This window comes from Mesoplodon bidens (genome assembly GCF_964165515.1).
Source record: "Mesoplodon bidens genome assembly, chromosome: 9".
NCBI lineage: Eukaryota > Metazoa > Chordata > Mammalia > Artiodactyla > Ziphiidae > Mesoplodon > Mesoplodon bidens.
The window spans coordinates 10,139,968-10,166,536 of record NC_138166.1 but is presented as its reverse complement, the minus strand read 5'-3'; the positions used below and the strand labels follow the sequence as shown (position 1 = coordinate 10,166,536).

The 26,569-nt window shown below is 40.3% G+C and overlaps 1 protein-coding gene across 1 annotated transcript in view; it reads right to left on the bottom strand.

The window, feature by feature from the left end:
• Positions 1 to 17,624, bottom strand: part of LHFPL3 (LHFPL tetraspan subfamily member 3) — a gene marked incomplete at both ends in the record, with an annotated part of 384,488 nt that extends 366,864 nt beyond the window's left edge. The window contains one exon of the mRNA XM_081244416.1: positions 17,186 to 17,624. Coding sequence (XP_081100542.1) covers positions 17,186 to 17,624 — 439 coding nt within the window. The remainder of the gene's footprint in view (positions 1 to 17,185) is intronic.
• Positions 17,625 to 26,569: the final 8,945 nt, after the last annotated feature.

Below are 26,569 nucleotides of genomic sequence, written 5' to 3'. Positions count from 1 at the left end.
TCTTCAAACCCAAAAGGAGGGCTAAAAGGGCATCCACTTGAGGGAGGTTCCACATCTTTCTATGTTCTCCTCTCACTATCATAAAATCCTCACAAAGGCCTAGAATGGAAAGGGCTAACCTCACCCAACAAAACATGGAGTAGCAATGAATTGACAGCTTCAAAATGTACAAGATTCCTTTTCTAGATTAAAAGAGAAATAAAATTTCAAGGTCATGGGGGAGTTTTATAGAACAGCAACCTACTGTGTTCTTTACACTTCTTATTGTTTCTTCTGGGACTGTCTTTCTAGAGTGATGATGATGACACAGCCATCACAAGGGTGATACTAATATCTAACATTTATGAGTGTCTTCCAAGTTTCAGATGAGAAAGGTACTATTTTTATCCTCATTTTACAGATGAGGAAACCGAGGCATAGATAGGCTAAAGAATTTGTCCAAGGTCATACGATGACCTTGTAAATGAAGCAGCCACCACACAAACCCAGGTATTCTGGTTTCAGAGCTTATGCACTCATCTAGTATGATAGAGCTGCCTCCATGTTTTTCTTCTTAGTAATGCAATATTCTTTCCAATCCTGAGAAGAAAACCAATCACAAAGAGATCCTTAATATTAGAAAGCATTTTAGTCTTCATATCATCTCTAGTACACATAACAGGCAGACAATAAGGAAGGATAAATGAATCAATGAAAGAATAAAAGAAAAACTAAAAACTCAATCACAGTATTTCTGTTATTTAATTTGGTAATTTTATATTAAAACTAAGAGAAAAAACAAAAGCCAAAAAACAAACAAAAAACACAAAGAGAAACTAAAATACCACACCTTAAGATTTTAATTTCAATAAAAAAAGTAAAATTCGGGTCAAAAAAAAAAAAACTAAGAGAAATCTACATTACATGCATATGTCATTGGAAGTGGAGACCTTCACTTCTTTGCTCCTAATATATAGCTCATCTTAGAAACATATGATGCTAATCTGCCACGGGAGATTCATGAGTCTCGAGCAGTGGGTTCAGAAATTAAAACTGGTTTGCATGCATCAATCTACACTTCTCCAATCATGTACCCCTTTTAGCAATGGCATAAATTGGCTGACTGGGCACTTTGAAGTTTAGTTCTATGTGGCCATAGAACTAAGCAATGTCAACTAAATATTATCCATAGGATTTACATTTTGGGCAACACGGCAGATCAAATGTCCCTCCGCACCCCCACAAAATATCCCAAATAGAATACCTAAAAGTGCTGGATAAAATTTCAAAAATATTTTTAATGTACATGGCTTAGCAATAGTAAAGTAGGAGAAATCCATACAGGTAAGAAAAATTTCAGAGAAGAAACTGAACACCAAAGCTAACAATGACCTTGGTGGCATCAACTGACCCTTAGTGGCTGAGGGTTTTTTCTCATGTTTTTCATACCATGATACATATCGAAAATGAAATTATTATAATAGCAATTGCTAGAATAAATGGGAGAGTATTTGGGAGCATTTATATGTAACTTTGCAAAAACATCCATTATATTTACTTTATATAAGACAAATAAATTATAAAGTATTAAATATATTGAATATATATCCAATATTAAATATACTGAATTTGTATAAACCTGTCACTAGAATATTTGTAAATACTTTTAAAGTAACTTGAACTTTCTTTCATGAATATATATATTTTTTCATTTTATGTCACACTTGAGATGGTTGCATGCAATTCCTAATAAAAACTTAAAGACAATCTCTTCAAAAGTCTCATTATGGATAAACCATTTTTTCTGTAAGTTTGTAGCAGCTAAATATCAATGAGCTCAGTAACCAACTAAGAAGTTAGAAAAAGAACAAAAGAATAAGCCCAAAGAAAATAGAAGAAATGAAATAAAAAATAAAACAAAACTTAATGCTATAGAACAGAGGAATGTAATGGAGAAGAACAACAAAGTTGGTTCTTTTAAAAAGACTAATTTAAAAAATTTAAAATAAATAAATAAAAAGTCTAATAAATCTGACAAACTTTTGGCAAAATTTATCTAAAGAAAATAAGACGCCAACGAACAACTCCAACTATTTTAAGAGTATAGTATGAACAACTTTATGCCAGTAAATTTGACAGGGTAGATGAAATGGACAAATTCTTAGAAAAATATATCTTTAAAAACTGACTGAAGATGAAATGAAAAAACTGAATGATTCTATAACAATTAAAGAAATGTAATCAGTAGTTTAAAATCTTCCTCAAGGAAACACCAGGCCCAGACACTTTTACAAGGTAATTCTATTAAACATTCAAGGAACAGATAATTCCAATGGTTCACAAATTCTTTCAAAGAAAAGAGACTTCTCAAATACTTTTATGAATCTTACGTAACTCTGATACCCAAACTAGATAATGACAGTATGACAACTGAAAAAACAAAAGCCTTACTCATGAAAATACTTTAAAAAATAGTAAATAAAATATTAGAGACTGCTGAGTCTCACAATGTATGTGAAAGTTGGCTTTGTTTTAAAAAATGCAATATTTCAAATCAGAAAATCCAGTATTGTAATTCATCTCATCAATATATACTAGTCAGAAGTCATTTGATTACTTCAATAGCTACAGAAAATTCATTCAATAAATTTCAATATATATTCACAATCTAAAAACTTCTTATCAATGTAGGAATACAAGAGAACTTCCTTAACCTAATAAATAGTATTTGCAAAAAAAATCTACAGCATATGTCATGCTAAATAGTGAAATATTAAAAACATTTCCTTTAAAAACAGAAAAAGACAAAAATTAAACAACATGTTACTCGGGAATATGTACGTTAGTGATACAACTATAAGGAATGTAGGGTAATAACACAAAACTCAGAGAAGCAGCTACCTCTGGGTGGTTATAATCAGGAAAGTGGATAGCAGATACACAAATGGTCATTATTGTTTTTAAACTCTATACACAAACACACACAGGCACATACACACAATATAAAACATATTATTCATAACATGTTTGCAGATGAACTGAAACAATGATTCATTCTGCAAATGTTAAACAAATCCAGAATGATGGCTAGTCTAAATAACATTGTAACTACAATAGAAATTTAAATCACCTTATCTTCCATTGTACAAGTTCATGTTTGCCTTCATATACGTCATATTTCTACACTAAACTTAGGTCATAGTTTAACACATTTGGGAATAAATTCCAAATGAACTGCTCACATCCCAGTGAGACTTAGAGAGAAAAAATTATATATGAGACATTCTATTTCCTGAGTAAAATCTATCACAATTAAAACTTTAGTGTAAAGGGACCACCTCCCGCATCATTAGGTTGGTTTTTTAGAAACCTTTTGTAAAAAAATCAATTCTTTAACAGTACACAAAGGAAAGGAACAGCCTTCATCAAATGAACTCACTTTGATTGCAGAATTCTTCCCCTTTGTTCTATGCACGTTAAATTCAGCCCCCAAATTCTAAGAGGCCCCACAGCAATGCTTAGTGTTCTCTATTGAACCACAATATCCAGACAGTTCCAGATTTTCTGCTTGGTCTGTTCAGGCACAGACACTTTAGAGGGCACTGGGGGCAGAGTGGAACATTGGCGCTAATGAGGGGGAAATCTGAGGAGGATTAAAAAGAATGCTTTCTGAGCACGAGATGGGAAAAAAAAGGCTTGATATTGAGCAGGGAAGTGTGCTTTTTGAAAGTTTTCCTCTAAAGAACTTTCTGTATTTCTGGTTCCCAAAGAGACAAAATAGAAACCAGACTGAGTTCAGGTTCCTTTTTTTTTTTTTTTTAAGAAAAAAGAAAAAAAGAAAAGAGCGGAATTTGTGTGTTCTTTGAGTGGCTTCCAGTGGAGAAAGGTATGTGTGAATACAGCAGGCACTCATTCATTCTCTTTTTTGTTACTGCTGTGTTTAAGGAAATGGAGACTGGAATATGTAGGTAGGCACTAGTAACGAAATTAGGTGCCCAGTTTTTCATTCTGATCATGTGAAGCATTACTTGCTTATGGCTGGGGTCCATGTTCTAAGTTATTGTAAACATTATTTTTAAATTCTGCAAAGTCCCTAAAGTTTCCCAAGAAATCGTATTTCCAATTCTACTTTTTTTTTTTTTTTTTTAATTTCAAAACATGCTCAGGCTGCTGCAGATGTAACCAAGCAGAACCCTATGGAAACTTCCCAGGACAGACCCCTCCCCCATATCCTCTGCTGTAGCTCCTCTCTGAAGTACCTAGATAATAATATCTGGTGCACATTTCCTGAGTTGTTTTACAGAGGCTAAAACCACCACCAAATGGAAGAAATTAACTACTTGATGATCATGAGCACGTAGCCCCCAGCCCTACTGCCAAATGGAAGAAATTAACTACTTGATGATCATGAGCACTAGCCCCCAGCCCTACTGGCGCCTAAGGATTGATAAAGTTAACCTGTGACACTGCCCTGTCCTCACCATCAGCCAGTCAGAGAATTGTGCATGAGCTGATCACATGCACACCCCTCCCTCACCTTGCCTTTAAAAATACTTTGCTGGGCTTCCCTGGTGGCGCAGTGGTTGAGAGTCCGCCTGCCGATGCAGGGGACACGGGTTCGTGCCCCGGTCTGGGAAGATCCCACATGCCGCGGAGCAGCTGGGCCCGTGAGCCATGGCCGCTGAGCCTGCGCGTCCGGAGCCTGTGCTCCGCAACGGGAGAGGCCACAACAGTGAGAGGCCCGCGTACAGCAAAAAAAAAAAAAAAAAAAAAAAAAAAAAAAATACTTTGCTGAAACCCATCAGGGAGTTCAGGTGTTTTGAGGAGTAGCTGTCCTGAACTCCTTGCTTGGAGTCCTACAGTTAGCACTGCACTTTCCTTCACCACAACCTGGTGTCAGCAGATTGGCTTTATTTCGAGTGGGTGAGTGGACCCAAGTTTGGTTCAGTAACACAGAGACGCAACCTGCAACCATAATGCATCGTTCATAACCACCAAGATCAAACAGCTATTTAGAATCCTGCAGTTCTGTATGCCTCAACTTCTTTTGAATTCTACAGTAACCTAATATTAGCAGGTCTCCAGTGACCTACTAATTCTCCAGGGATGTCCAAGTTATTCCGAAGTGTCCATCTCCAAGCTGAGAAACCATAGCCAAAATGTTCAGGTGTTTTGAGGAGTAGCTGTCCTGAAGACAGCTACTGTCTTCAGTAGCTGTCCTGAAGAGGGGAGAAAGACGATCCCAATGAGTCCTCTAAAAAGAGTAGGTCAGTGGAAAGTCACAACAGCTTCTTAACAAGTCAGATAAGTTACAGAGAGTAATTTCAAAGAATTTATATCAAGGCAAGGGACTATAATAAAGTCCAGGAGGAGCTGGCTTTTTCCTCATAGGTAAATGAGTGTTCCCGTCTACTGCTTGCATTTTGGATGAATGCCTTTTCTTTTTCAGCCTTCATATTTTATCCTCCACCCTCCATGCTCTAAAATGCTATCTTACACATAGTGTCAGGCGGAAAATGACTCTGGACCTGACCCTATAAAAAGGAAAGTTCTGAGAAGATGACAGGGCTGGAGCTCCCTCTAGAGCCCATCTTGCAGTGCATGGAGGGGTCTTCAGTAAACTGAACCAGAGCTGGACAGATCCTGGCCCATTTCCCCATCCCAGCTCATCTTGCTGGAGAGCCCTTTCCAGCAGACTGAGAGGTCTGCAAGAGCAGAGCTATTCAATATGCCCTGCAGGATGCAGTTGGGAGGCTGCCCAGCAGTGCTCACCAGCATCTCTTCACCAGCATCTCTAGAAGCAAATGGTCTGATGGAGAATGCTTATTTAATAAGTTCTCTTGTCAACCTCAGCTCTGGATATTCACCACAAAAGGGATCTTGATACTATGTAGAACAGAGAATGTTCATTTGTTCATTATTCAATCCAGCAGTTTGGGTCATAGTCATAGGTGTAGTCATAACAAATGGATACTCTCATTTTACAGTAAGCTGATGACTTTAAACCTGAAAGGAGACTATTAATAAGAAACAATGTTGAGCTTTTTTAAAACCTTCTTTAGAAAAGCTAAAGAAATACAAGGAATTAACATGCTAATGAAAAACAGAGCAACACAATCTTCATTTGAGCATAAATCTGAGAATCTTAAATCACTATTTTCTTTAGGAAGAAAAATAAAGATTCACAGATATCATATTGAGAAACCTAATTTTCAATATATTACAGTTACATGTAAAATAACACAGAATAAAATGCTTCTTCTGATTTGTTCCTGTTACATGATGTTATTAGAGATAGAGAATATTCAACTTTTCTTTTGTGAAGAGGGTAATACCTGATAACATTTCTCTGTCAGTTGGGGGGAACTTAACAAGAATGCCTCAGTGCTTAGGTCTTGACATAATCAGAAGATTGTCTGGTCCACATTGCCTTCAAAACATGGCTTCTTTGGGCTTCCCTGGTGGCGCAGTGGTTGAGAGTCCGCCTGCCGCTGCAGGGGACACGGGTTCGTGCCCCGGTCCAGGAGGATCCCACATGCCATGGAGCGGCTGGGCCCGTGAGCCACGGCCGCTGAACCTGCACGTCCGGAGCCTGTGCTCCGCAACGGGAAAGGCCACAACAGTGAGAGGCCCGCGTACCGCAAAAAAAACCCAAAAAAACATGGCTTCCTTTTTCAGGTTAGTTCAGTTGAACTTATTAAATAGTTCAACATTATCTCCAAAATATATTCTTGTTACTTTTGAGTCACTGCTGTAGACAAATAAAATGGAAGAGCTAGACCCTGTCAACGCAAAATTAAACTCTTAACTGAATATGGTGTTTTCTTAGTAATGTACAAAATTTATTCTAGGAATCACAATGGCATTTATATAACACTGCAGTTTCTAAAAGGCTTTCACAGCCATTATCTTTCTTGATCCTCAGAATGAGGTAGGTCTGGCATATACAAGTTGTGAAATGCAATTATCCTTCTTTAAGTTGTGTATTGTGAGTCCAATTTTTCTGTCTACTAAGTTTTCTGAACACTAACCACTTCTCCAGCCCTGCTTTCTTTAGTAGTAGTAATGACAACAACAATGCCAATCATAGCTAACGTTTATTGAGTGCTTATTGTGTACCAGGTCCAGTTCTAATTGTTTTACATGCATTAATTCAATAATCCTAAGAACATAGGTGTTTTAATTTATTTATTTTTAATTAATTTATTCATTTTTGGCTGCGTTGGGCCTTCGTTGTTGCATGCTGGCCTTCTCTAGTCACGGCGAGCGGGGGATACTCTTCGTTGCAGTGAGTGGGCTTCTCATTGCAGTGGCTTCTCTTGTGGAGCACAGGCTCTAGGCATGCGGGCTTCAGTAGTTGTGGCACGTGGGCTCAGTATTTGTGGCTCTTGGGCTCTAGAGTGCAGGCTCAGTAGTAGTGGGACACGGGCTTAGTTGCTCCGTGGCATGTGGGATCTTCCCAGACCAGGGATCGAACCTGTGTCCCCTGCATCGGCAGGCGGATTCTAAACCACAGTGTGCCACCAGGGAAGTCCCAGGTGTTTTTATTTAAAGTCTCATTATACTGAGGAAATCTAACTCTAGATATCTGTCTATAATTGTTCCCTACTTGCTTCCTCCTTTAATTTCACCCTGTCTTTGATGGTTTTCCTAATATTCACTTTATTGATAAAGGCATAGCAACACTTGGTTAGCAGATGATATGTTTTTAATGTCCAAAACCTACAGCCTCTTTTTATGTATCCAAAATACAATTATGTTAACTTTAGAAAAATGACATCAAGAAAATGGAAAGTCAAGAGTAGTTAGACGACTTGGCCAAAATCATTCAGCCAATAAGCAGCCAAGTCAAGATGCAAATCTACACCCAGTTCCCTAATGCCTCCAAAAGCTGCCCAAGTCTGTTTTTACCCTTTCTGGAACTGTGTCTGTGACCTGGTGATCCTGTCTACTATCACCACCTTCACCATTACCATCAATAAGCAAACCTATTAAGAATGTTTCTACATTTGACGCAGGGCAGAAATGGATGACACAGAGCCAGTAATGTGGACATTCCCACAGGAATTCACACTCAAAGAATAACAACAAGGAGATCTGAGATATAACCAAGGGGACAATGTGGGTAAAGAACCACTCAGGCTCTAGATTATGAAAATGAGAAGGATAGGATGAGGAGTACCTCATCACACCTAAGTAAGTATGCTTGAAGAGGGAAGCCTGATAAACATGTAGATATTTTCCCTGTAAATACCAGAACCTTCCTTTCATGTTGATACAAAAATTGCAAATGCACATTTAAGTTAGAAGGAAAAAGAAAGTGACAGAAAGGCACTGCACTGGGAATCAGATGTGTTAGTTTCAACTCTATCAAGGTGTAATTTTGGCAAGACAATTTCTCTGAGCCTCAGACGCAAAATATTCTGTCAGACAGGGGGAGAGTCTGAGTTTTGTTCAAATCATTTACTGGCTCTGTGACCTTGAACAATTTTTTAAGCCTCAATTTCTTCATATGCAAATGTATATAATAATTCCAACCTTGTAGGTTTGTTGTGAAGGTTAAATATACAAACTAAATATACTAAGGTTTTTGCAAATGGTAGTTGCTTAATAGTAGTTACCATTATTATTTCTTTATCGAGGAAATGAGGAGACTGCTAAATAATTTTTAATATCTCTCCAACTTCTAAAAGCCTGTGAGTCTATATTCACTTGGCACTGGGTTAATCATACTTATTTAAATGTTTGCCTAGACAGATTGTTGCTTTATGACCATGTCATTTTTTTCACATAAATGGTCAATCAAATCACATCTAGAAAAAATAATTCTTATTTTCATTCAACCCACAATTTAATTGAGGTACATTAGCATTAAGTCATTAATGGAAGTGAGATAAGAAAAATGTCTCAAATTGTTTAGATTAGGTATAGGAAAAAACCTAATCTGCCCTTTAATGCAAAATTACCTATGAATTGGTGCAAACTTTCACAGTTTTCCAAACAAGAGGTAATTATTTTTCTAAATTCATACTACATCATCTTTTCTCTGGAATAGCATCTTTCACACATTTTGAATACAGCCCATAGTAAGCAATACATTGCAATCTAGTCCACATACACATATGTAAATATTTTAGGAAATAAAGTTTTCACAAAACCCTTATTATCTGCATTGCATTCACATTTTCTATTCTTTTTTAATCCAAGCTTTAACGCTGATCATTATCTACTAAACTGATATCATGACCTATCAAAGGGTCACCAACCATGGTTTGTAAAACGTTACAGTACAGCAATTCTTTCTCTATGAAGGTTTTTTAAAAATGCCAACTAGTCAGTACTACATCTTGTCCAGTCAACTGGTTAAAACATGGACACTCAGTTAAATAATATGTAGCATTACACAGATCACAATATTGCTGGTTATTAATCATCTGAAATTTAGATAAATTCAATTAATCTAGCTTATAACTGTATATGTTCTTAAAATGCTCTGCAAATATATTTACCCTAAATGCTCACTGTAAGTTCCCTTTCCCACTAAAGGCATTATAGAAATCAATTTAGCTTCGCAATCTGGAACTAGAATTTCAAAGAGAAACTGGAGGAATGCTATTTATCAAATTTTACAATGACCTTTCTTTTCTTAGGGTGACTTATTTAATCCTCTATGTTTGCATCTGCCATACAAGAACCTCTATCATGTCTTTCTTTGTATAGCTTGATTTTAGAATCTACTGCAACTTCCTACAGGGGGCGGGGGGTGGAGCCATAATTCTTCTTTCTTGATAATTGGGATTTGCACACAGCTTTGCACTGTAACGCATATTCCAGTTCTCTGCTTATCCTGTGTCAATACTTTTTTTTTTTTTTTTTTTTTTGCTGTACGCGGGCCTCTCACTGTTGTGGCCTCTCCCGTTGCGGAGCACAGGCTCCGGACGCGCAGGCTCAGCGGCCATGGCTCGCGGGCCCAGCCGCTCCGTGACATGTGGGATCTTCCCAGACCGGGGCACGAACCCGTGTTCCCTGCATCGGCAGGCGGACTCTCAACCACTGTGCCACCAGGGAAGCCCTGTGTCAATACATTTTTAAGCCATTGATGATATCAAATTCAACGGGCTTTTGATGTTATCAACTTTCACAGGCTTTTCAACCTTGAAGTTCTTCATGTCTTCTCTATTCATACTTCATTTATTTTTGCTGTCACTCTTCTATGTCCCTGTCATTCTTCACATCTGGATCTATTTGCCTGTGTTTCAAATACTGAGCCTCCTGTCAATGATGATACACATTTCCCACTCTGATTTTTACAACCTCACTCTTGATCTTCACTGAAACCAAAAAAAGGCCATACAAAGCACCCCACTGCAGGAGTTTCCAGACACTTTAGTAAACAGGCCTATGATGCATTCTGTACTAAAGCCAAAGTTGAGTTCCCTTCAAGCTCCTGTTTGCCATCATTTTCTAGTGTGAAACTTTTCTGATTAGTTAAGCTCTGCATGTCCGCCTTTGAGCTAAGGCCTCTTTTCTGATCTACAACTATTTATTATTCATTTCACTACCTTTCCCTACTCTTCCACTAGCCCTTTCATTGATAAGTCATAATCTCAAAATTTCATGCAATTAGACTAACTTCATACAGCCTATCATTTAGGATCTTTTCTCCTATTAAGGACACACAGACAGTCCCTACACTACTGCAGACCTGGTTTCATTAGGAATGATATCAGAATCCAGGCACGAGAGACCCATTCTGGCAATTCCACACCAGCAACTCCATTTCAAAAACGTTTCCTTTCTTTTTTCGTTCTGCTCAATAGTAATTAGATATGGTTCATATCTATACGGATCAAAAAATTATTTATCTTCCTCTTGCAAGCTACTCATTCTTCTGTTTTATTTTAGCAGAAGCAATGAGAAATGTGCTCAAGATTACAGTTAGGACAATTTAACTATGGATGGTGCTGTGACCTTGTGCAGTACAAGCATCACAGAATCGTAATCATAATTTGAGAGCTGCATGATATTAGTTATGTAAACATTTAGGATGCTGGGGGAGGTTGGTGTTGTTTCTTTCTTTCCTCAAAATGCCCTAATGACTTTTCATAACAGCTTTATGTTTAAATCATCAAATAACTTACCTACTATTTGCTATGTGAACCAGCCTCTTAGCCTCTTAGCTTTCTGTCATTATTAATATCTTCTTGTTATTATTAAGAATAAAGGTCAGCTCCTTTGTCTTTCCTCATGTCAAATAAAAACTCCAGTTGACTTATTATAAGGAAAAATCACATTAATTAAACCTGGTGCTGACCCCTAAAGTTCAAATATATTATGGAAATTGCACTTTAAAACTCTCCCAGTTATAATGCTATGAAGCCCCCAAATTAGAATTCTCCTGGAGTGTTCTCTGCTTCATGCCAGTGCGATCTGAAGTTCTCTCTACTCCTCTCCCCATAGTTTATCTCCTCACACCACACGCAGAAGGGCACTGAGCCACATGCTGCAACTATAGCTGTATGCTCTGCTGGGTTTGGGGTTTTTTGTTTTTTGGGGGTTTTTTCATTTAAAATTTTACTCACTTTTAAGATTTCTAAGGTATGTACATAAAATGTAACATACTGGCCTGGCCACCTGGATTCTCTTTACTGCATGATGTCATCACACTAAACAGAAGCACCAATCACTAAATAATCATTTTCATGTTAAGCACCTGATACCATATTCTGGTTATATATGTATGTGTGTGTGTATATATATATATATATATATATAATTTATAAATGCATATAAGCACCTTTTTAACATTTTTACAATGGAAAAAAGCTGTTAAATGTGGAGCCTCACACCAAGAAAAGAAACCACCTAATAATATACCTATGGGTTATATGGGGGTCTGTTATTTTTCACAAATGTTCACTTAAAATCTCACTGTTATAAAAATCATTTGATATTCACATTAATATGTTTTCCAACATCTCTTCATTGTCACAGTCCTTGACATACTACATAAAAGCAAAAAAAAAAAAAAAAAAAAAAAAACAGTTTCTAAATTCTCATTTCAAATCATTTTCTTGTAAGTTTGGCTTGGTAAATCGAAAATTCTTACAAGTGAAATGCGTTGTAAGAAAATGAAAACTGCCTTCCCTGGGGGTACACATTCTTCTCTGCAATCTGGGGGAGTATTTGAAATGCTCTGGCAGAGGAAAAACCCCTCTTCAGGGCCATAACTCTGAACTTAGGATGGATTAGCAGCTCCAGGAGGCAAGACCTCACTTTCTCACATGCTCAGCACCACCCAAATAAAGAACTGGTGATGATGGTCCTGAACTTGAGTAAATCCCGACCTTGTCCTCTCTTCAGAGTTCCCCATCAGAGCTCTGCACGTGCTGCGCCACCCATCTGAGCCAGGCTGCACGTCCAAGAAGAGCACATCTGCTCTGACGCCCAGAAAGAAGAAAGGAAAGCCTGGAAGACATATCCTCTTCTCCTGTCCAGATTGCTCCTATAGGCATGCAAGGAAACCCAAGCTGGAACAGGAGTCCCCTCTCTTATGAAAGAAAGCCTGACCTTTTGATCCTTACATAAAACCTCCATTTTGAATAACATGATTTTTTTTTTCATGAGAAACTAAAAGGTAAGGGAAATGTTGCTGAATCCTAAGATATAATTAATTATATCCTAGCATTGTAATAAAGATCATTACCTATGCATCAGAAAAACCCTCTATTTGGGAATAAGCTCATCATGAATTAGGCTGTCAAGTCACAATCACTGGCATCAAAGAATTTTGGAAGAATTCCATTAGTGCAATTACTGCTGATGCTACAAACCAATGAGAAAGATGAGCATCGTGGCTTTTAAAGTATATGGTATTCACTTCTCAACATGGCATGTGGGACATTTTAAATCACTTCCTTCTCTTTTCATTCTTCATGCCATTAATCATTCGTTTTTTTATTCATTAACTGAATAAAAATGAATACCTATTATGTGCCAGACATATACGTACTACTGTGTGCCAAGATACAATAGTAATAATAACATAAGAACAGTAACCCTACCTAACACAACTATACTGCTTGCCTACTATGTGCCAGACACTGTTCTCCTGTATACCTTGGCTTATTTAATCCTTGCACCAATCTCCTGAGGTAAGCACAATTATATGCTCACTCTGCAGATGAGCAACTGAAGTACAGAGAAATGAATTCCCTAGGTCATACAGTCAGTGAGTACCAGAGCCAGGGTTCAAACCCACATCTTTTTACTCCAGTGTCCATGATCTTGAGCTCTATGCTATATGAAAAACAGACATGGATTTAAAGAACTTTCAGTATACTGGAAAAGACAGACATTAAACAAATAAACAAACAAACACATTTGTAATCTCAAGTGCTGATAAAGATATATAAGAAAAGAGCAAGGTGCCCTGAGAGAATGGTATAACATTGCCAAGGCTCCTTCTGCAGGTTAAGAAATGCAGCAATTACCTCAGGTGATTCTCATCTCAACTAAATGACAAAGGTATAAAATTTAAGAAAGCAAGCTGATTAAAAAGAGCTGGGAAAAACTAAGGCTGGGAGGCTGGGGAAGGTAACTAAGCAATTCAGCCGTTAACCCTTGCCACAGAGCCTCGCCATCTTGGTGGCCCTTCCTGTTGGTACACTCAGAATGACCAGAGACAGGGATCTGGTGAATGCAACCCCTCCTCCTATCTTATCCCTACCAAATATGGAAATCTAACTGGATCCGGTGCCCCTTATTCACAGATGAAACCAAGTACCTCCTCATCTGCAGTTTTCCACCAAAGAGTCTGTGGTGGATGTCTAAAACCCTTAAATTCTGCCTTAATGCTTTAGCTTATTAAAAAAATAAAAGATTTCATTGGCCTATAATGGGTAAAACTTGCGTTTCTGAAACCAATTTAAGACATGGTTGGTAGTCAATAAAACAAATAAAACCCCACCTTTATGAAACTTGGCTATTCATAGACTTGGAAACAGACTGAAATACTGATTTGAAAACAAATACATGAAAGCAGAGAGTCAAGCTCCCAGAAAGACAAAATCCCTTTGCCATCCTGATTTTAAAAAAAAAAAGATCTGTACTTTATTGCCCCTGCTTAACAAGTACAGATCTACCTCTTTCTTATTAGTAGAGAAATCATACAGAAAGAAGAAACATCTCTTTTCTTCTCAAGAAGTTGTCTCTCTGTGAATTGGGGAAATTTTGCATCTCTAATTGTTATTATTTATTTTACACGTTATTTTTCTGTCTTCAGTCTTTATGTTTGGCATGGTCCCTAAGTACAGGATTATACCTGGAAGAAGTGTGACATATTAGCTCCTAATTCTGTAGTTTCACTCCACTGAGGTTAATGATGATTCAGAGGGGAGAGCACGAAGGAGAGGGCAGGTGTTCATAATAGCACCATTAATTATGTGCGCTTTGCACATCTAGGTAGAAAGCAACGTCATTTTCAGGTCCAATAAATAAAGTACTTTTCCTAGTTCATTGTTCAGAATCATAAAAAGAATAAGTCTTGATGTTGTATTGCCACAAGAAAGTCTCCTGCTTCATCATCTTAGTGTATCATTTCATATGGGATATTCCACCTGGCTCTGATATACGAGGTTAATGCTTAGATAACTAAATACACAACTTAATCATTTGACTTCCAATGAAGGTTAAACAGTCTCAAGCAAACGGCACATTAAGTCTCATCTTAATAGTTAGAAAATTACACTTGAGAGGCCTAGGTACACTTAAATTATGAGAAGACTTCTTAACATTAAAAAGAAAGAGCCTAAAGGTTAGAAACTAAACTTTGACAGTAACTTACAATACATTATGTTAAATTTACTGTTAGTGTCATGAGACTTTAAAAACCTGAAAAACACCTTAAACGAGACTTTCTTCAGATATACCTTCTTTATCCCATCCTTTAAAAACATCTGTGAATAAAACTAACTCTTAATATAATTGACTTTGATTCATAATCAATTCTTTTTTAATTAATATACTTCAGTAATAAATACGATTACATTCTTCTGTGGTTTACCTAGAAATAAAAGACCAAATAAATTGAAAATAAAGATTTTTAAAGTATGCCAGAGACTTAGGGATCTGGACTTCTCCGAAAATGAAGTAAATGTCCTTATATCTTCATCAGTACAAAGGCTATCATTACATTTTACATTGATATATGGGAAACAGGACAGTATATTGATGTCAAATTTCTGAAAACATGACATCATATTTCACTACTGCAGAATAAATGATTTTTGTCTGCTCTATTCCAGGAAGAGGAAAGAAAAAAACATTGTAATAGTTGCAGTTTGTATTAACTTCAAAATGGTAATTCTTTACCAAAGATAGTTTTCTTTCCTTTTTAAAACAACTTTGGTTTAGAGCACAAAATCTCATAAAAATAAAATACCTTGTAACATGTTGAGAAATCACCTGCAAATTACTTTCAGACCTTTGAAAAAGAATCTAATTTGAATCACCAGTCTAAATAGGTCATTTAACTTAGAAAAATTAAAATTAGCTGTGCAGGGTCAATTCTTTTTTTCTAAAGCATCTGCATCCTCAAAGTCCTGCTATCTTCAAAGTCAAACCAGAGCTAAGTGCCAAGAACAACAATAATATATGAATTTATTCCAAATCTCAAAGTTAGTCTGCTCTTGAAATGGCCATAAAAGACAACATGATATATAAAAATGGGGGGGAGGGGTGCTTCAAGAAGCTGGGGGTGGAAGGCCAGAAGGAAAAGCAGAAAACTCATATTTCAGAAGAATAATGGTGTATTTTCTGGGGAGGTGTTCTCTACTGGTGTACATTTCTTACCTTTCATGTGCACATGTTCACCATATATGGCAAATCAAAACCAGCTGAGGCATACTTAATACAAAGCAAATACTTCCAAACAAGTTTATTCTCCCACAGGCTTCTCCTATAGTAAACTAGCAGTATAAGATCATGAACTTAATGCTCTTGTCGGCACCCTTCAGGACTTAATCGTCCTGTAACATTCTGGTAAACTCAGGGATCAAAGCCCTACTCCCCAGAAAACCTTCCCAGGCATAGGAGAAATGACAAAATCTTGAAGGTAACACCTTTAAGAACGAGAACAATAAAATAAAACAAAATACAAATGAGAATGTGGCTGCCTGAGACATCCTATATCCCTTCACAACCAGACCATCCATAAAATCAAAACAAAAACAGGAGGGTGTCAAGTGTTGGAGGATGGAGTCTGCCTCTAGAAGGCAGGGCACCCAAGGTGGCTAGCAGAAAGGGAATCGGGATCACGGGAGGTAGGGAAAGGAGTCAGTTTGGTTTCAGGATTCTCCAAAGCCACCAGGAAACGCACCCCCATCCTTTCTGGGTTAAAAGTAACTTTGATGCTCAGAAAAAGTACTCTCATATTCTCCAGCTAGCAACCATCTATCATCCACAGGCAAAGAGTGATCAGAGACACCAACGAAACAAGCTTTCCTCTCTGCCCATCTTCCTAAAGCCACTTCCCCAAAACTGAGATCTTGAGAAATCTTGATTCCCTCAAGATTTCTCTGTTTAAAGATGAAATGGAAGGACCTTTGCTCTGACAAGGAAGCAAACTGAAGACGTGACATTGGGGAATTGCTAAGGAACATTCTTAGCTACATTTTTTCTTAAAAGGGTAAAACCCAAAACGGAATTCGGATCTCTTCACCTCCAGATGGACGACAAAAATTTTATAACTTCCCGGGACAAGCAACTTCACTCCAGCTCTCAACAACCCTCAAGAAGCGGTGACTGAAACCGTCCCAGAGAGCCACAGAGCAGGCTGACCCTCCCTGCACTACAAACACTCCAAATCCGCTTTTCGCCTCGCTGCCAGCTCCTGCTTAGTCCCTCAGCTCGCGCCCTGAGCCCCCGCTTCTTCTCCCCATCTCTAGTTCGCAGGGGACTCGGCCCAGCAACCGCCCTGCCTCCATCGCGTCTCTCTGGGTGGCGTGCCCCACACTTTGGAGGTTCTCGAAAGCCCCGGGACGAGGCGCCGGTGTCGAGGCTGGGGAACCCCGGGGATTCCGGCCTCCAAGGGCTCCCGCCTGAGCGGGTTCAAGCGCACGGCCCCCCCTGTCCCTCCCACTCCCGCCCCTCCCCGGCTCGAGCGCCCCGGGTCCCCCCGCCTCCGCGGAGGTGAGCGCGCACTCACCGGAGGTGAGCTGCATCCAGGCACAGATCTTGTACACCGTAGCCGTGTTGCAGAAGAAGAAGAGGGTAAAGCAAATGATGCAGGCGATGATGAGCATCATGGAGAGGCCGATAAAGAAGGAGGCGGCTTTGAAGGCTCCCGAGGGCAGCGTGGAGAAGTCCGTGAAGCTGCCCCTGCAGGTCAGCTCCCGAGAGAAGCCGTTGCCGATGCAGTAGTGGAAGAGCCCGAAATAGCCGGCTTGCGGGGTGTCCACGCCGTCGCCGATCCAGTAGGGCTGGATAAAGCACACCACGTTGACGATGGCAAAGCAGATGGTGAAGATGGCCCACAGCACGCCGATGGCCCGCGAGTTCCGCACATAGTTGGTGTGGTACAGCTTGGCAGCCTCCTGAGCCGGGAGCATCGCGGCGGCGGCGGCAGCGGCGGCGGCTCCGGGCATTCTCCCCCTCCTCCTCCTCCTCCTCCTCCTCCTCGTCCTCCGCCTCCCCCCGCCTCTCCGCGCTCAGGAGACACACTCACCGAGCCGCGCGCGCTGCAACTCCCCTGCCTCCGCCTCAGCCCAGCAGCGCCAGTTTCAGAGTCTGCATCCTCGCTCCCGGAAGGAGGGCGGGGGAGCGCCGAGCACCCCTCCGGCTCGCCTGGCACAGCCTCCCGGTCCCCCTCCCTCCCTCCCTCCTGGCCTGGGCTGCAGCCCTCCTCACCGCCCTCCGCCCCTCTTCCCGCCGCCGCCGCCGCCGCAGCTGCTGCAGCTGAAGGCGGCAAATCCCGCGCTGGGCGTCTTGGCGCGCGAGCTCGGGCGCCCCCCCGCAACCCGGTTCCCGCCTTCCGCCTCCCTTCATGCCGCGAGCCCAGCGGCGCGGAGCACCTCAGCGACCCTGGGACGACCCTCAAGTGGCGGGCGTGGGCCGGGGATGCAGGCCTAGAGTTGGGGAGGGGGGACCTCAGGAGGGGGCGGGAGCACCCACAGGGATCCTAGAGGCGATCCCAGGATCCCGGTTGGTGTTAGTGGCCGGGCGCCGGAGGCTCGTTCTGAGAGCGTTTCAAGCACCGCACGGCAACGTGCTTCGACCTCTGCCTCTCTGCAGACGCGCGAGGGGCAGCGCGGCAGGTGAAGGCGAGAGACGCCAAGGGAATAGAGGCGTGGTGCCCCAAGAGACTCCCAGTGACAACCACAGAACACCGCCCGCGGCTAACTCCTCGGTGGCCTCGGGTCGACTAGGTGGAGACAGAAAGAAGTTGGGCAGGAAACTGGCAGACAATAACGTAAAAGGCACACCTCAAGGGTGGTCTCATACCAGCTCAGCAGAGCTTATTTCCTCTTCGCGTCCCACCCCCCCACCCCCCCGCCTCCCATGCAGCCAGATGAACTGTAGCCTATTGATGCCCTATACTTTCCTTTAAGTCAGGTCATTTTCCCCACAAATCCTGCCATAGATGGGGCCTGTGGGGCATAGGAGTGGCTGTGTCGCCGAATTGTATAGTTTTTCTGAAAGCATCGGGTATTTTGGCCAGTGTTCTAATTCTTATACAAATATTTATTGGCAGCACTGGGCTGGGTGCTAAGGATACGACGACGACAGCAGATAGTTGTTTTTCGTTCCTTGTCCAGGTATTTCCCCCACCCCACAACTAACCAGAAAGTTCTTTTCAGAGTAATTTCCTCTGAATTATCCATATATAACCCCTTACATTTTCATGTGGCATTGCTGTTATACACGCCTGCACTTTGTGCTGTTTCCTTAGCTTAATGTTTTCACTTTGCAGTCTTTCTGTTGCTCTTTTAACAGTCCCTGCCTTTCAAACGCTCCTTCTTTATTTCTATTTGTTACTTTTTTTGGTTCCTTCTGACTCTGATATAAAACGTGTAACCCCTACTCAAGGCAGTGAAACCAGAATGTTCAATGGCAGCATCAGATTTTGGTAAAGCCATTCTGAACCATATGACTGCTGAGTTCTCTGCGCAGAAGGGAGAGAGTTCAGTTAGAATTTGACCCTTAAATCTACATTTAGGGCTTCCCTGGTGGCGCAGTGGTTGAGAGGCCGCCTGCCGATGCAGGGGACACGGGTGCGTGCCCCGGTCCGGGAAGATCCCACATGCCGCGGAGCGGCTGGGCCCGTGAGCCATGGCCGCCGAGCCTGTGTGTCCGGAGCCTGTGCTCCGCAACGGGAGAGGCCACAACAGTGAGAGGCCTGCGTACCGCAAAAAACAAAAACAAAAAACAATCTACACTTAATCACACCCCTTATTATAACGCAAAAACATACGTAAGCTCCTTGACACTGTCTTGCCATTATGGCCAATCGGCCCAGCTTCTTAATAGGACAGTGAGACACGTGAGATGCCAGGTGGAACATGAAGTTAGCAGGAAGAGGTAAGAACACTCAGAATGGTTCGGTTTGGAGGGGTGGCTACTGGGGACCAAGGAAGGAAAGCTCCAAAAGGCATTCAGCTACATAAGTGGCTATTATATGGAAGAGGGGTCACACCCTAAGTGGTGAAGACCAACCATGCCCCTCGTCTAATAACCTGAAGATTTACGATTGTATGGGGAGAGGGGGGAGATAGTGGAAATAGGGATGTGGGACGCAGAAGCTAAGGAAGGGATTGAAACTGGGAAAGAATTTAAAAGGGTGAGTGGTGGAATCTTACATTCAGTTTTTCCTATAGGCATGAAGTTCAAGGCCCACGAGGCAGGACTTTGGAAGTCAAGAGGACAACGTTAAACAGTAGCATGAGACGTGAAAGTTTAGGCGATGACTAAGAACTTCTTACAAATCTGGTTGTAGCCTCTCAGAAGGTCTTTTAAAAATCAGAGGGATTGGGGAGGGGGAGGGGGAGAGAAGATGACCTAAATATGAGCCAGCCCAATCTAACACTTGCAAGTCTCTAAAAATATAATTCGTGATGATGCCCCGTCAGTGTACTGGTGGCAATGGAGGGTCAGGACTTCTGTTAGGTGGCATTTGTTTTAACTCCCCTGAAATTGCTGTTAAATCAGAAAATCAGAAGTGTTTTAACGTGGAAGGAGGAAGAGGAAAGGTGAGGGTAATTGGATTTATGGGGCCATCTGGCAGGCCGTGTGTCCCAGGGGCAGAGATAGCTTTACAGCAAGAACTGACAGTAATTTCTAGTGACTCTTCCAAGCCCTCAAATCCCCCCAAAACTGCTTGTATAAAGTGGTCTTTCTTTAAAATCAGTGCCTAAAAGAGATCTTACTGTTCCCCTAGGGTGGTTGAGATGGAAGGTCGCTGAGAGGGGAAAGGCTGAGAATCAAAAAGCCTGGTTTAGATCCCAGTGCTTAAATTGACTTTACAGGACCAAGAAAAGACTGGCGAGTGACTCAGATTCAAATGTCGTGATTCAAAGAGCTTTTCTATTTGAGTCGTGCCCAAGGAGAGCCTTATTCTTATTCCAGTTTTGGAATTGCCTCTGGGTTCATGCTCAGTATCACTATGCCAAGGGACACACTCAACGTGTCCCCTCTTATCAACAGCAACTAGGAACAGACCAGTGTTGGTGTATTGCTGACCTAAAGTGACCCCTTCCCCATGACAATCAGAGTTGTTGCTCCTTGAGGTGTCAGTCAAGGGTGTACTAAACCCTCCCAGTGGCCTTTCTCCCCACTTTTATCCTTCCCTGCACTACAAAAGGTTTCCAGGATGAAGCAGGATCTCCCAAGACTCTTGGAATCAGGGAAGAACTGGAATACATGTAAACTCTTCAGTTGCCATCGATGAATGCAGATTGTCCTTCTACTTTTTCCCAAATCCCCCCGTTGCCCATCTCCAACCTTGCCCTTGGCAACCAGAAACCCCAGGGATAAGACTGTCCCTATCCTTAATCTAAAGCTTTAGTCTGGCACCATGCAGATTTTAGGAGCTCAGACAGCTAAGCATCTGGGCAACTAATTACATTCATCAAATGTGATGTGACCAGGACAGCTGTTTGGGGGAAGAGGAAATAATAAATCTAGCCTGGTTCATGCTAAGAAGTTACTATTGATAGAAAAGTATTTTGAAACTATAACATGATTCATATGTGCTAAATAACTAGTAGAAGTCAGTGGCATTGACAGCCATCAAATTAGAAACACTGAGCACTCAAATCTCAAACTTCACTGTTAAAAATGTTTTTCTCTTACTGCCACAAAGGGTCAGTAGTGAGACCCAGTTTTACCCCAAACTGTGTTTTAATGTTAAGGCTATAAAAGAGAAAACAGAAGAAGAATAGTTGGACTGTGTAACACTACTCAAAAGATTCCTGGTGAGTAAAAGGACTAAATGTTTTGACCCCAAACTAATCTGTGACGGCTTGGGAGAGTATAAATGTTTTGGAGGGCAAGGGACTTGGGATCCAAACCCAGCACCGTCTTCACCTAATCATGAGAAACCAAGGCTCTTGGGGCTCCTTTCCTCATCTCTAGAATTACGGTGAGGAAGAGGGGAGGGACATCAGAGGAATTCTGAGGTCCCTTTCTGCAGTAAAATTCTATTCTGTTCTACAAAGACTATTCCAGGATGACTTTGCAAAAAAAAGATAAAACGCAGTACTTGGAAAAAAAATAACGTGAGACCTAACAAGAGATATCAGACTCTGATGATGGAAACATTTTACTTAAAATTGAAAATCCTTTCTGAGGATTGTTATAATTTTTCAGGCAGTGGGTACTTAGTATTTTCAGGTGAGTCATTGCTATGACCTTGGAAAATGGAGAAAAAGCTGATTTCTAAAATCTGTTACTTAATCAATGATTAGGGCCAATATTAGATCCCACTCCAGAATATAAAGATTCTAAAAATGAAGCTCTCTTCACTCACCAAGGGTTTCCCTTTGCCCTTCTCCCAATCCTTTTTTTTTTTTTAAGACCTTTACAGAAATCATGAAACATTTCTTAGTCACTAGGTTAGCATTGGCAATCAGATGGATGGAGTGTTTCAATGCCCCATACAAATCAAGATCAAATGATCACAAGGCTCTGATTTCACTGCACCTTGGTCTATACCACTTTGCAATGAGATGTGGAACTCCACATACAAAGAAAAGTGGGAAATAGAGATATCAGTCATTCTCTTTCCTGACCTTTTTCCTCTAGTTTGAATTGGATCCTGTGTAAGAGTTATCCCTTTTATAAGTTCTTTTCATGTTTCCAGAACCAGCTAAAACCATAGGTTGTTTTCTTATAAGGCTGAACACCTCCAGCAGCCTATGTTAGAAGAACTATCTCTCTGTTAACCCTTTTAAGCCCTTGAGGATTTCAGAACAATTCTGTCTGAAGGTAAGTAGTAACCTCTCTTGAGTAAAATACTATGAAAACGTGACCATCACTTGAGGGATGATTTTTTAAGCCCGTCATGGAGTGCTATTATATTAAAGTTTTAAGTTCAGTAGGTAGGTTCTGTTTTCTTTCAAGTTAGTACTGATTGGTCTTCCTGATCTTCAAAAAAAAAATGAATTCTATCTGCTATTCATTCTGAACCTGCTTCACGGAGTTTCCCATTCAAGATCCAGCTTGACTGAAAATCAACATTTTCATTTGGAACATCTACACTTGTATTTTAGTATTGGGCTCATATTTGAAACTGCTACTTGAATTCTCTGCTAAAGACATCTTTATCCACAAAACTTGTCTCTCCTACTAGGCAATCACTTGAGTCTCTCAAATCTCAGGTTCGGCCTTGGTGAGACTCTCCCCCAAGCCACATACTGTATATTTTAAGTCTTTTAGTCCCAAATACCCCTCTAAATGTGAAGAAAACCCACCCAGATGCTTTCTTTTACTACTATAGTGACAAAAAATGTTAATCTTGATAACTCAGTACTTTTATTGAAGGGGCACATTTTCATGCTGATATTAGTCAGCTTTTGCTAGAGAAGCAAACCAAACTCTCAGTTGCTTATAAACAGAAGAATTTTCTTTTAACCCACATCACACAATGGTTGTTGGTTGGCTAACCAAGGTCCAGGCAGTAAACCTAACTGCAGGTCTGCTTGTATTCTCATTCTGAAGTCCAAGTTGAAGGAGCAGCTCCTATCTGGGGCATGTTTTTGGCATAAGGACAGAAGTGTAAGAGGCTAAGGCAAATTATAAAACTGTATCTAAAAACTTCTGTTCAAATATAGCATGCAGCATGTCATCTCTTATTCCATTGGCCAAAGCATGTCATAAGAAAAAGCCAAAAGTGAAAGTGCTGGGGGCATATAATCCTCTTACAGGAAACAAATGGGTGAAAAATTAAGAACTTTAATCAAATCCATCACATCCATCCTCTGATAAAACTTTAATACCAACTTACTTTTCAAACAGTTCAACTTCCTGGGAAGACTATATGCATATATGATTTTTGTTTTAAGGCTGTAGACTATTTCATTTTGAACAAATACTTCATCCCACTCACTCGTCTTTTTTTTTTTTTTTTGGCTGTGAGGCTTGCAGGACTCCCACTCAGGGAGTCATTCTGACTAGTGTGAAGTGATACCTCATTGTAGTTTTGATTTTCATTTCTCTAATAATTAGTGATGTTGAGCAGCTTTTCATGTGCCTCTTGGCCATCTATATGTCTTCTTTGGAGAGTTGTCTATTTAGGTCTTCTGCCCATTTGTGGATTGGGTTGTTTGTTTTTTTAATATTGAGCTGCATGAGCTGTTTATATATTTTAGAGATTAGTCCTTTGTCCGTTGATTCATTTGCAAATATTTTCTCCCATTCTGAGGGTTGCCTTTTCATTTTGTTTATAGTCTCCTTTGCTGTGCAAAAGCTTTTAAGTTTCATTAGGTCCCATTTTATTATTTTTAGTTTTATTTCCATTACTCTAGGAGGTGGGTGAAGAAAGATCTTGCTGTGATTTATGTCAAAGGGTGTTCTTCCTATGTTTTCCTCTAAGAGTTTTATAGTGTCCAGTCTTACATTTAGGTCTTTAATCCATTTTTAGTTTATTTTGTGTACAGTGTTAGGGAGTGTTCTAATTTCATTCTTTTACATGTAGCTGTCCAGTTTTCCCAGCACCACTTATTGAAGAGACTGGCTTTGCCTCCTTTGTCACAGATTAGTTGAACATAAATGCGTAGGTTTATCTCTGGGTTTTCTATCCTGTTCCATTGATCTATATTTCTGTTTTTGTGCCAGTACCGTATTGTCTTGATTACTGTAGCTTTGTAGTATAGTCTGAAGTTAGGGAGTCTGATTCCTCCAGCTCCGTTTTTTTCCCTCAAGACTGCTTTGGCTATTTGGGGTCTTTTGTGTCTCCACACAAATTTTAAGATTCTTTGTTCTAGTTCTGTGAAAAATGCCATTGGTAGTTTGATAGGGATTGCATTGAATCTGTCGATTGTTTTGGGTAGTATAGTCATTTTCACAATATTGATTTTTCCAGTCCAAGAACGTGGTATATCTCTCCATCTGTTTGTGTCATCTGTGGTTTCTTTCATTAGTGTCATAGTTTTCTGAGTACAGGTCTTTTATGTACCATTTTCAAATGACAGTATCATAGTCACTAAATAAGAAATCAACATTTTATTCTATGAATGATTTTCAATTGCAAATTATCACTGTAAAAAAGAAGAGTGAAAATTTTTTCCTGTATTTGAAACTAATAAGACTTGTGTAATAGTAGTTGTGGAATAAGTGTCATCTTCTTGACATCAGGATGTGTAGTAGGGCTGGACATTCTTACCAACACATTTAAAACTAAACTCTTTGGTGGATCCCTGAGCATAAGTGCAATCATAAATACAGAGCCCTCCTCTGATCTAAAACTGTTTGTCAGTGCAGTCTTTCAGCCTGTCTGCTCAACAGACAATAAGTGTATCAGATAATTTGAAATATGCTTGTATTAACTTTTAAATTAGCATCTAATTAAAAACTAAAATTAAAAATTCTCCTACAGAACTCAAAAATGCTGAAGAATGTGTTGTGTGGATCTCAGTTTAAGAAGCATTGGCCTAGGGACTTCCCTGGTGGTCCAGTGGCTAAGACTCCATGCTCCCAATGCAGGGGGCCCAGGTTCTATCCCTAGTCAAGGAACTAGGTCCCACATGCCACAAGTAAGGTCTGGCTCAGCCAAATAAATAATTTAAATATTTTAAAAAGAAGCACTGGCCTAAATCATTACACACTTCACCTGACAGTATTCTGCAGTTTCATGAGCATTTATATTTCATTAGTGTCCTCACTAAAAGCATGAAATAGTGCTCCAACTAATTATTCTGTTGGGAGGGGTATTCTACTTAATACATTTTTTCATTGAAAACCCCTGCTTTTAACGATTATTCAGGCTTGATTCATTCCTACTGTGTTTTATTATGGAGAATTCTGAAATCTCAGTTGAGTATTTCTTCAAATGCTGAAGCAGATTCTTGGCCAGGGGTGGAGGGGTAGCTGGACACTGGGGAGGGAGAGCAGGGAACAAAGACAGCTCACTGGGGAATTCCAGCAGTAAAGTGATTAGGACTCCATGATTTCACTGCTGAGAGCACGGGTTCCATCCCTGGTCAGGGAACTAAGATCCCGCTAGCCGTGCAGTATGGCCAAAAAAAATTAAAAATAAAAAGTGAAGATCAAAAAAAAAAAAAGAATGAGGTCTTAAAAAAATAAATGAATAAGACAGCTCACCAGCAACTTTCTGGTTTCTTCCATTGGCAGAGGCAAAGGCAACCCTTTGGGGAAGAAGACTAGTTGTACTCCTAATCTTCCCCCACAGAATGTCAGCTCTGACACCTTTGCATTTGGGGGTCTTATACACATAGGATTCATTCCCTTCCTTCACTGACGTAAACAAATACTAATTAGTGCGTCCTGTAGTTTGTACAGTGTGCTAATTGTTGGAGTTATGGATGTAAGCGAGATACAGTCCCTGACTGAGGAGGCACACACTATCAGGTAAAAGAGAGACAAATTGAGTATTGCAATGCATTGTGGTAAGTTCCAACATCGGATAGAGGTGCCCTCTGAAGGCACAGAAGGGAAGCATCTAACTAGCCTTAAATCCAAGAAAGCTCCCTTGATGAGGGATGGATTGATGAGGGGATAGAGAGAAGTGAGAACAAGCAGGGAAGATGTTACAAGAAGAGGCAGCTAAACCAGTAAAGGCACTAAGGCAGGAAAGAACTAGGGAACTTGGAACTGAAGAGAGATGTGCCCATTTTCTTATTCATCCCTCCGTCCATCCATCATCCATTCATCCAACAAATACTCAGTGTTAAATTATCTCTTAAATTCCAGATGCTGGGCTAAGTGGTATGGATTCAAAGGTTATAAAGATTTGACCCCATTACTCTAGAGGAACTGGAGTCCAGTGGTTCAGGAGAGACCTAAATAAATGCAGGATCTCCTATCTATTTCTTGAATCTGTTCAATTCTCTCCTTCTTTACCACCAGTATAAATTAT